This window comes from Diadema antillarum, unplaced genomic scaffold (genome assembly GCF_040938485.1).
Source record: "Diadema antillarum isolate AM-2024a unplaced genomic scaffold, OU_Dant_1.0 scf00000066, whole genome shotgun sequence".
Classification (NCBI taxonomy): Eukaryota; Metazoa; Echinodermata; class Echinoidea; order Diadematoida; family Diadematidae; genus Diadema; species Diadema antillarum.
Window position 1 is genome coordinate 1,554,884 of NW_027270955.1, and position 12,617 is coordinate 1,567,500.

Consider the following 12,617-nt stretch of genomic DNA (forward strand, 5'->3'; position numbering starts at 1 on the left):
GCCAGTGATAGAGACTTACGTTGCTTTGCTGTATCAATGGCAATAGTGTGGTTATGTTGAGACGGCAAAACAACATTATGTTTTGATTAAATGCAAATCATTCTAAAAATAAAGGGTCTACTGAAATCAATTTGCATTCACTGTACTACTGATACTGTTAGTCCTTTTAGGGTAAGATATGAAGTGTTGAAGGAAAACAGAAAAAGAGCTGTAGATTTAAGAAACTTCCGGCTTGATTTACTGGAAGTGAGGTTGGATGTAGATACATTGTTTTGCCATCTCAAAGCCGTAATGACTGTTGAATATCCTACAACATGTGATTGTCCAATAATCATTAGTACTGTGGAGAAGGTTACATTTCTACAGAGGCGAACAGGTGGGGATTTTTATTGGGCAGATATTACTGTTGTGCAAATGATTTTGCAAAATTGCCACAGGAAAATAATACCCACTAATCTTGTTCACTATTTGATCAATGATGTGAGCAATGTAACAGTAGGCCTATATGGAACCTTGTCGTTGAGTATGCAAACATAACAACAAAAATAGAAAAAATGTAAAAACTATGGATCTAATACAGTCACTAAAAACAATGATTCTGGAGAGTAGTTATACAGATACTTAAGAATTTCATACAACTCATTGCACTATAAAAATAGGGCTGCCAACTAGTTTATTTTCCTTTTCTCTATATTCAGTATATTTTTCCTACATCAAAGCAAGACACCGTTTGAAAAATAAAACCGTTTCTTCTTAAACTTCATTTAGCATGCCTAGCATGTGCAGGTTTCCCTATTTGTAAGCAAAAACATGATTTTTGCCATCAAAATACACTTTGATGTGTTCTGTTTTGTTTATACTACATATCAGTACCAAATATTTTGATCTGCTGATCGAACATATTCATCAGAATAGAGTCATATGAAGCAGCACGTCTATAAATTCCTTGACACACTTGAAAGCTGGTCGAAGTGGATTTGAGAAAACAGTGGGAACTTCAACATGTATACATATAATTATATATAATTATTATTCATTTCTGCCACTTATAGCAGAAGTATGTAATCGCTTTCACAAAGTGTAAATTCTCACGTCACACTCAAAATGAAATGTACAAATACAGTGTAAATCAAAGAAATTTGCAGAAACCGCTCATGGCATAATCACTTGTAGATGAGACAAAGTGAAGTCAATAAACTTTAAAACAGTATATCAAACTGGTTGTTCTGTCCTCCAACACAAATGGCATACCCTCAGTTTCACAAACCTTATTCAAAAAGTGTCTGCTTGCCAAACACAAGGCAAATATTTCAACATGCCACCAAAGTTTGCATCATGGAAAACTGGTCGCAAAGTTGGGTGCACATCTCAACACAGTGCACTTGCACTTATCTACACACAGACACAGACACAGACACAGACACACACACACATACACACATTTTTGACTGTTTAAAAAAAATCTAAATAAAAACAACCAAAAAATCACAACAAAACCCACAACTTTCCAAAGGTTCCGTCTGGACATTTGCCCCGTTGAAGCAGTGATCTTTGACCCCCCCCCCCCCCAAAAAAAAAGCTCTGTGGCCCCTGTACACACACACACACACACACACACACACACACACACACACACACACACACACACACACACACACACACACACAAATACACATACATCAACGTATGACAGCCACAGGTGACTAGCTGAGAAAACATCACTCTTCACTAAGATGACATTGCGATATTTCAATACACTTCAATGCTACTATAATGTACGTACAACATCTCTTTCATAGGATACGATAGCACTATATAGCAGCAAAGATATCTCATTATCAATTTGGAACAATTCATAGCTCACACTCACAGATCAAGAGTCTTCATATATGTGACTGTGCATCACAAAAGCAACAAAAAATTCAAATTCACTGATATTGTGTGGTGACTCAAAATAGGTGAAATGGGTCAACCAAGTCAGTCTTTAGTGTTTTTTTCTGAAAGAGCAATACTTCGTCCACATCACTGTAAAGTTTGAGCTCATAAAACAAATGGGAAACTGTGTTTTTTAGTAGTTTTACTAGCACACTTTTTTGGTAGAATAGTGTGATAAGGTGTGTCTTAGATTCCCTTTCCATTTCTTTGAAACCCTTTACACACTCTTCACTTTAAACTCTAATAAGTTCTGAAAGGATGATGCTACTACTTTGAAAATTTGTAATACTCGTGGCTAGTATGTGGTAATAGAGCATGCTCAATTTCAGCTTGATCTGATAATCCCTTAATTGTTGTTGCTATGAGGTTTTACATCCTGTTTTTTGTCCCATTGAAGGCAGGGTGCATGGCTTGGTAAAGATTAAGCACTTGAACAGACCCTGTACTTCAGAGTCTACTTTGCTCAAGACACACTTTTCCAGAGTGTGTGCCTTCTTTCTAATATTTAGATAGGTTAGGAGAGTCCATATGACTTGAGTTATATATCATTTTAAAGCTTAAAGTCAGCTCTTAAACTAGAAAGCCATGTCTGGCGACTTTTTGTTGGTTTTGTGCTGCAGGATCACATAAATACATACATAGCGGAATATTAATGCCCACAGTGACACATTCTGCTGAATAGATTCTCATCATATATCCTTATTGTCTAAATATTCTTAGTAACTTGTCATGACCTTAACACATGTGCACGCTGAAAACTTGAAATTGAACATGTCAGCATGGTTTTTGACTTTGCTTTCAAGGGGAAATCCAGTCCAAGTATAGGTTAGTCTGATAAGAAAGAGTAAAATCGTACGAATTCAATGGCAAAATTTTGATTGAAATCGGGTGAAAAATAAGGTAAGTTATGACATTTTGAAGTTTCGCTATTTTGGGGGGAAACAGTTCTTGGACGGCCAATATGAATATGCAAATGGAAAGTGAGCATGTCATCCCCTCACAACTTACCGTATAGTTTAACATAACATTTTAAAAGTTCCAGTTTTTAATTTAAACGGAATTATGCCTGAGGTTCAAATCCTGATATATCTTTACTGATCACTATTCTGAAGTTATTCAACCAGGAATAACATCATGTTTTAAACCTCAATGACAGAAACATTGAATTTTCGTCATTTTTTGTACACGAACAATGAAAAATTGTGAGGTTGTGACATAGTCAGCTCACACATTTGCAAATTCATATCCACTGTACAAGAACAGTTTTGCAGAAATTAGCAAAACTTCAAAATTTCGTAACTTCCTATTTTTCGTCAAATTTCAGTCAAATTTTTACCGTTGAATTCGTAAGGTCTTACTCTTTTTTATCAGACTAACTTATTTTTGGACTGGATTTCCCCTTTAATGGCACATGTTGATGGGAGTGGTACCGTCCAAAAAAAGTCAGGACAAGCGTTTTTAGTCACTTTGCATCTGGTACACTGCTTTCTGATACACTCATAATGGGCTTTGCTAACACTGACAAAATGTATCAAAATTGTGTTCACATGTAGCATGCCAAATTCAATTGATGTTAATGAAAAGCAACAGTGTTATTACGTAAAAAAAAAGCAGACATTGCATGAAACAATCATGTGGAATAATGAATTGCAAATCCACAATCTTGCAGCTACAGTAGACGCTATGAAGCCATAATGATGTGGTCAGAATTCAGAATTACAAACGTACATCCTTACACACAATTATTCTTATTCCGTCCTTCAGATTAGGCAGATGTGTGTTAACTTGCAGCAAAGTTGAATACAGCGGCATGGGGAGAATTTGGGGTTTTCCCCATCTTCTTCCATCCTAACAGAAGAAAAAAGCTGGGACTGTTATATTCAGGTGCCTAGACTTGCATGGGATTACAGCTTGGGGTGGATCACTTGTAAGATTTACTGAATGACAAAAAAGATGTAATGCGCACTTTAAAACCTAGCGCATATCGGTACAGTTGTCATTGGCACATGGCTTTTAACATTTACGGATAATGCTCAGTATGTCCTTGGCGATTACTAGGGGATGATGGCACCACATCCTTGTACTATTAATCACTTTCTCTCGGGGGAAATGTATAGCTGCCCTTTCCCCATAGACAAAGAAAGTATCAAAAAAGAATTTATATTGTGACAGTAGCATTTACGCAAGATGAATTATGGCAAAATTTATAACAAGCCGTGCATAAAATTTCTACCTTAGAGAAAAACTTACGTTACTTTTTACAGAGTTTCTTTTTTTTTTTCTGGTGTTAAAGTCAATGGCAGAATCTTAAAAACCTGAGTTTTCAGTTCCTACCAGAGTTTCTCTTTTTTTTTCCCCCAGGCAAATCATTTTCTAGGCAACAGGCACTTGGAGTACACTGCGTAGGCATGCCCATCAAAAGCTTTTCCAATGAAGATATTTCTTATTTCTTCCTCCTTTTCTGTAAAAAAAAAAAACAGTCAAGGACATACAAATGAGTCAGCATGTAAAATGACATAACGAGTACTCTTGAATCAAAGCCTTAAATTCATCAAAATATAAAATAAAAAAACAGGGTCAGCATAATCAGTGATGTCATGGTAGGCTTGTAATCCCTGATCAGCAAAGCTATACAAGCCGTAGGATGCTTCAGTCCCTCCCCTTGACAATTTTGTTGCAGTCATTGTCTGAACACCATTTTGTGGAAATTCTGTTGCTGTATGTAAAGCAAGTTGCCCATTATTCGACCATAATGCTGTCCAAAATTCATCTGTCGGCCATATCGATATGAGAAACCTATGCTTTTGCGTGCGGTCAAATTTCGGCACGGAAGTTGAAACATGGTGCGGGTGTTTCACTTCACAAAGCTCTGTGCATTCCTAATATAATGTGCTATTAAAAAAAAACCAACAACAGCATTTGGACATGTTCCTTGTATGAAACACTTCTGTACACAGCAAACTATTTCAAGTGGGCGAAAAAATTGTTTTCCACAAGAGATATAGACATGTGCAAAATGCACTAACATTTTAAAGGGCATTCCAGATGATTTACATATTTTCACATCATGTACTACATAAATCGATAACGCCATGTATAGATATGAGGAATTCATTGTTGTCCTTGGGCAGATAAACCAATGCTCTGAAAGTCCACTAACCCAAAACATAATACACTGCACAAGGATGATGACATAGGAGGCTCACATATTCCAGTAATGCAGCAATGCCATATCATTACAATACCATTTAATACTATTATAGAAGCTCATCTGAACTCATAACCATCCGTCACCCATCCTGGTACACCCTCCGCTCCTCACAAGGTATCACACTGAATCACCCAACTTCCAAGATGCTGGCAACACTTGGTGATAAAGCATTTTCATCTGCTGCTCCCAAACTGTGGAATCAACTACCCCAAACTCTCCGCAACCAGCAATCTCTCGTCACCTTCAAAAAACATCTAAAAACTCACTTGTTCCGTTTATATCAATAATCCACTGGTAAAGGGCATTTGAACATGTATGTTTATGGAAAATGCGCTATATAAATGTATTATTATTATTATTATTATTATTATTATTATTATTATTATTATTATTATTATTATTATTATTATTATCTGTTTTGGAAATTCAACTAAAATTGGCGTATTGAGATCAAAAGTTAACACCAATTTTACCATTTAACAAGTTTGCCTGTATAGAATTTATGCATGCTTTCTTCTTTTGTTCTACTTCCGTCAGAACCCAATCATGCCTTCTTATACACTGCTGCTATGTCATCATCCTCGTTCATTGTGATTTGTTATGAATTTTGAAAACATCCTCATTCCTCATCCCAATCGCTATAAATCCTGAAACTCTGCAACCAGTATACTGTATAATCTGTTATATTCGTGAGGGTTTAATTTTTGCGAATTTAGCGAATCACAGCTGGATGGTGAATTTAACAACATGCGAAAATGTCTCCATGCGCTTTGTTAACCTGTTGAGGACGAGTCCCGAGTATACTCGGGCAAGCATCTATGGGAAATGCGTGTTGTAGCAAAATCAAACCGTCCTCAACGGGTAATACAGCATTAATGTAAAGGTCGGCGTCCATTCGCGAAAACAACATCTCGCGAAAATGTCTATGACCTCGTCACTCGCAAAAATATCTGTATGCGAAAATAACAGCGTATACTGTAACCAATTTATAAATCTTCAAATGCAAACGTCTAAAAATCATCTGGAAGTGTCCTTCAACAACAGCAGCAATATGACGACATAGAGTAAAAAGAACGACAACAGAGAGGAAGGAAATTCTTAGTGACCGCATGTGTGCGGTCGTCAAGACCCAGAGACGCTTTTCTCCGGCGCCTGCTTGTGGGCGAGGTAGAGGAAAGCGATGCTGGAGAGGGCGCTGATCAGGAACATGTTGTCGAACCAGCGGTGGTAGAAGTTGAATTGCAGGTCGCCCAGCACCTGCGTGATGATCATGCGATACTGCGGCGGCACGTTCATGCGCATCAGGAGGACCGACGACACAAAGTACATGCCCTGTATGGATTGAGCGAGGGAAGAGATGTGCACGCATGTAAACAAGTCTTTTCTCAGGCCAAAAGGTTTGGTAGAACAGGGTACAGAATTCTCACAGTGTCATTTACAGGTTGTTGGATAAGACACATTCATTCACCCAAAAACACACGCACACATAATAAAGAATCAAACACCATAAAAGTTTACATGCTAATTCAACCATAATTCAACAACAATTCAGACATATATTTCTGTTTCAGTATAATGACAAGATATGGTTGTTAACCAATAAACAATGGTATATAGATGAATTCAACATGAATATATTTCATTGGTATAACAAATTGGTGCTGTCATTGTTTTGTTTCCAGTGTTCCACATCTTACAAGCTTAGCTATTTAGTGGAACACTGTTTTCCGTTGTTACGATTACTTACTTTTTTGTGTTGTTACTATGACAAAGTGTGCATTGTTTCTTTTTTTTATGACATAATTCGTGCATATACTTTATACTGTATTCGAAAAACAACAACCAAAAACTGTCCTCATCAGATGAATGAAAGATAAATCAACAACTTGTACCGCTTTGATTCATGTTTTCTTTTTCTTTTTTATGATAAAAATAAACAAACTATTGAATTGAATTGAATTGAATTGAATTGAATTGAATTGAATTGAATTGAATTGAATTGAATTGAATTGAATTGAATTGAATTGAATTGAATTGAATTGAATTGAATTGAATTGAATTGAATTGAAGAATGAACATATGGAACATGATTGTGGCAGATCTATTCTACAACTTTGCTGCAGCTTTCAGGGAGAAGGGGGTACACAAAGAAAGGAACTTACCATGATCTGGGCAAGACCCAGAACAATAATATTGGAAGACTTGGAGCTTGCCATTGTGTAGAAGAACTGTAAAGAAAGTGGAGCAAAACCATATATTGTTTCAGGAGAGACAACAGTTGTATATCTATTCTAAAAATATACCATTTCTGGTTAATTTTGTTTCTAGCATGGGACATGCCTATTTAAGTATAGAAGAACTGCAAAGTGGATTTTTGAGGCCTAAATGGAAATTGAAAGATTGATATCAGTTGCATATTCAGTCAAGGGGTAAAACATAATGTGGCAGTAAACTTGCTTTTCATATTGGTCAGTCTTGCTCATCAAAATATTTCGCTAATATTGTCACGCAACATATTAACCCCTTGAAGACTAGTCCCAATCATATCCCTCACAAATTATTCTTGTCCGCTGATTGGTCGAGAGCACTGAAAACGACAAAACATATTTCTACCATACAAATCCTTGTCCCGTCCGCGTCTTACTATTCTCCCTAGGGAAATAGTACAAAAACTATACCATGCTGCCATGGAGATACTTGCTAAGCGCTCACGCGCCACTCTTGTCGCAAGCGCGTAACCAGCATGAGGCATCACGTCACAGTACGGTTTTCCACCAAACGCGCTACGTGAAGGCTTCGAGAGAAAAAGGGCATCGCGCAGCGCAGTCGATACATACACTTTCACGTTGTAATTTTGTGCGTAAAGAAGATGACTTTAGATCAGTAAACCACTCACTTTACTTTGCTGGTACTCTTAAAATTCATTGGGAGGTATATAAAGCAAACATACCAGGCCATTTTTCGAGGTTCTGGTTAAACTATGTGCCTTTGGTGACTTCAGTAGCACTATTTCGCTACTGAAGTCACCTCATGCACGTAGTTTCAACAATAATCTCTCAGGCCTGGTATATTTGTATACTATCGTATACCCTGGCTGATATCAATGGGAAATACATGTTACAGCAAAATCAGCTCACGTCAACACTTATCCTCAACAGGGAAAAAAAGAATTGGATACTCATATATGTGCAGTGTCCTTCATGGCTTTCCCCCAAAAAGGCAAAATACAAATTTATCAATGATCCCATCACAACACCTGTCCATATTGGGGTCTGGTACAAAATGAATTCAAATTCAAATTCAGATCAAAGGAATGTTCCTACCTTTGTGAGTTTGATCAGTAAGCCTCTGATTTGTGTCACGATAATGATTCCAACCACGATGAAAGAAATTTGCTGGGACCAGAATTTCACCTGGAAAGAGAGAAGAAAGAAAGAAAAAGAAAATATAAACACAGTACACAAATTAAGTTGAAAGTAAACAGTAATTATGGAATTTGGAAGACCCTTATTGCCACACTAAACTTTCTATTGTTTTCTATACGACATTAAATATGCTGACTGCTCCCCAAATTGACTACAGTGTACCATAATGTTCACTCACTGTAAACAAATTACACGTCACTGTGGTTTTAACTTGGTGAATTCTATCAGTTGCTTGATATTTGCCAAATTACAAGCCCGTAGGAACACATCGAAGTACATGTATTATGCCTCTATGTGAATGCACAGTAGGCTTTTCTATTTAACTGATGCCTGAGCAATACACAATCAGTATTCAGCTAGCACTCTGAGAACATTCACACAAATGGAAGGACTCATGAATTTTCATACGAGTCCAAATTTGTGATGAAGCATTTTCGTTCAAAGATTGCAGCATTTTCAAACAAATAATTATATGAATGCTACTCAAAGACTATAAGTTGCCTGACTACAATTGTTATTTTAAAAAAATGCATTGACTAGTTATACGATTATAGATGCTGTTTTGAAACAACATTACGTGTGACAGATTTATTTGATATGTTTGGTTGCATCTGGTCTCAAAGTTTGACTTTCACTGTCTCTTTGAATCGGAATTCGCTATGAATGTGACTTATTTCACACGTGCATTCTTGTGTTATTTTTTTCTTCTTCACCCCCCATCTCATTCCCTTTTCCCTGTCATTACTCTTTTCCCCGTTTTGTTTTCTCTGCTGGTTATATTTGCTCCAAGTTATGTGTTTTATCTAATTTGTGTCCCATTGCCACTGGGATATCTATTCACACTGTTATTGCTTCCCTGGAACCCACAATTGGTAATTACAAGCTCTGCTTACATGATTCAATCATATTTCACATCATGTTAAAATAAGTCTTGCATATCGACCTCTCATGTAGACACATTTTCTAGTTATAATCTGCTGTATATTTTGTCTTCTGTATTTTACTTACTATACAATTGTATCAGCTTAACCCTAACCAGGCCGGGCTTTTTTGGGTGTTTTGGTTTTTTTTGCATAGACTTTATACACAAAATCACGTTTTTGAGCCATTTTCGGTCTGACAGGCATGTATAAAATGCTATTCAGCGTCATAACGGTACGCGCAATTTTCGCGAAAATGGTGTCAAAAGATGCGCGAGACTTGAAAGTGAAAAGTCAGCGAACGGCGCGGTCAAAAATTTCGCCCGGCGGAGTAGTCGCAAAAATTCCCGGCCTTTTTAGGGTTAATGTGAAGTGAAATATGTAAATGAAAGTGCTGGAACTGTTGACTGAGTCGAAAGTGTAGGACCAGGGCAGGTTCAGTATCATAGAATCAAATCAAATCAAAATCCCAGATAATGTGATTCTCACAGGATAATCATATGACAAATCCTGTTTCCATACGCAAATAATTAGCTGTATCGATAAAATTATCTTATCTGTATGAAATTAAGATAAAAAAAAGACAATAGAACATGTAACTTGAAATAGGGTCTCTTGCAAAGCTACTAGCAAAACTGGGGATTAGAGGGGTGAAGAATTAACATTGTAAAATTAGAAACAATCATGGCATGAAACTTTCCAAAATTGGAGCCGATGGGCTTTTTCGAGGCAAGGAACTTTGACAAATTGCCACTGGCATTCAATGCATTGTATAGACAAACATGGATGCATTCTACTCTTGCAAATCTTGGCTCCTCATGGAATTCACGAAAGTTTCATGCACATGAAAATTTCTGGTTTTACAGTAAGCTACTAAATACAATAATGCTTTACATCAAAGTCGAACCCGAGCCAGTTGATTGATATCTCGAAGAATTTGGAGATGGGGTCGGTCTTGCCGACGCGGTCGAAGATGATGTTGATGGTGCAGATGGTGATCTTCCAGAGGCAGTAGAGGGAGAAGAAATATCCCGAGAGATTGAAGAACTGGCCCTTGAGGGTCTTGGAGTACTCTATCCGCTCCTGAAGAGCAACAGGAAAGGGAAGAAGTAGAGATTAAGGATTTAAGGGACAGCTTTAAAAACTTGGTAGCGCACAGAAACATTGGGTGGTCCAATTGAATGGATCATCATTCACTGCCTACCGGAATACATTTGAACAGAAGACCATAAATATCACTTGTTATAGAATGGGTAGCGAGAATCCTGCAGTCTGATTGGTCGAGAGCTATGTGTTGATTTTTACTGGCCGCATGCTGAGTCACAGTGGTAAACATGTTATCGCACACTTAGCAAGAGTATGCGTACTTGTAACAAAGGTTCGCGCACTAAAGCAAGCGTTCGCGCACTCAGCTTGGCCATGCGTCCAGTAAAAACGGTAAGCACGGGTATGCATGCCCGTTTACGGCAAGCCAAAAGGAAATGCATCCAGTGATTTTGTCATCGGGTAACACGATAGAAAAATGAGTTTTTGACAAGAAAATTACCCATTCTATAAATCAGATGATGCCCATGTCTTTTCGTGCGTCAGTCGGAATATAGTGTGCATGCGGTAACTATGGAATTTAGCCTAAACCCACTCGGCTTCGCCTCGTGGGTTAAGCATTCCATAGTTATCTTATGCACACAATTCTGACTGACGCACTCAGACCTGTGCGTCATTTGTATACTGGCAAATATGTGCATCGAAGCGTATGCTCATTGGTACAGCTGCTGACTGCAGGTGAGATTCTTTGGCTGTGTGTGTACTTGCAGAGATCGGTGATGAAGCTGTACACACCTTGTTACCGGCATTCTTGAATAAATTCGAGCCAGGCCAGCCTCCCCACTCTATGGTAACCCCACACTACAGGGTCTTCAAAGAGTGTCCAAGGTATCAATAGGCTCTACAAGGGCCAATGATGTTGGGATATGGAGGAAGTACCCATTAATTGTATATTTAGCTGTAGATTATTTTGGGGTATTCTATGTGTGTGATCCTGAAGGGTGAAATAATGACTAGGTTATCTTCAAGGGTTTAAGAGAATTTCAAACAGTTTTACATAAGATTTGTCAAAGATGCCATTATCTATAAAATCTTTGCAGAGTTGAGAAGGGAAGAATCACCATGACAAGCTAGAGAACAGGTCTTTGACAATACTCCCAGGGAGTAAGGGTGCGTTTGAGTGCTCTCCTGAAGCAAACTGATAGTACCATACCCATGCTAGAGGAGCGCTTAAACGCTCCAAAAGTGTACCATACTGAACTGAACAGAGCCATATGTGGACTACTTCCCGATGTGCTCTAAAAGGGTACCAAAAGCGTACCAAAAGTTCGCATGTGAAGAATGCATGTAACACAGACATACATCATAATGCAGAGTTCATTTTCTATGTTTGGGACATCTGTAAGTAGTTTAAGCATGCCAGGCAAACGACCCTCTTGCTACAAAATGTGTGACCCCCTCTAAAAATAACTTGAGGTACACTTTCTCGATAGAGCGCTTGAACACTCCAAATCTGGCACAGTTCAGTATGGTATGCTTTGGCTTGGTTCGCTTTGGTTCACTTAAGAGCCCTCAAACGCACCCTAAGTGACATAGGAGAAGTTTGAGGTAGGCAATTACCGGGGAGATAGAGTACAATCAAAAGTTGAAGTCCAGGCCTTCGTGAGATTTAGCAAACTCTGCAGTGTTTTATACTCAACAAGAACCAATCAACATGGAAGAGGCTTCAAAGAATTCAAAGACTCCTTTGAGGAGGGTTGTATCTATCCTACACACTTGATCAGGTACAATGAAAGAGGGGCAAAAAGTCTTTACGAGCCAACAAAAAGAAGAGTTTGTGTACCATTGTGCTGTTGAGATCCACCAGTTCTATGTAGAGTTGCCGCGACAACTCCTCATAGCCTTTTATCTCCTGCTGGAGTTGGCTGGTATCTGAGGCTTGCTGTTAAGGTCAGTGATGCTTTCTTTGAAATTTTGTGAAAAAAAAATAATGGAAAAACAAAACAACAACAACAAAACAAAGAACATATATTGTAATGAAGCAATAACACCTCCATAGAAACTTTGGACAGCAATAGTCGG

At 38.0% G+C, this 12,617-nt stretch overlaps 1 protein-coding gene across 1 annotated transcript in view; it reads right to left on the bottom strand.

Moving 5' to 3' along the window:
• Positions 1 to 6,268: 6,268 nt before the first annotated feature.
• LOC139716544 (Golgi pH regulator-like) overlaps positions 6,269 to 12,617 on the bottom strand; it is a 19,205-nt gene continuing 12,856 nt past the window's right edge. The window contains exons 9-13 of the mRNA XM_071628081.1: positions 12,379 to 12,467; positions 10,386 to 10,574; positions 8,470 to 8,559; positions 7,309 to 7,374; positions 6,269 to 6,478 (exon numbers count right to left, since the gene is read on the bottom strand). Coding sequence (XP_071484182.1) covers positions 6,269 to 6,478; positions 7,309 to 7,374; positions 8,470 to 8,559; positions 10,386 to 10,574; positions 12,379 to 12,467 — 644 coding nt within the window. The remainder of the gene's footprint in view (positions 6,479 to 7,308; positions 7,375 to 8,469; positions 8,560 to 10,385; positions 10,575 to 12,378; positions 12,468 to 12,617) is intronic.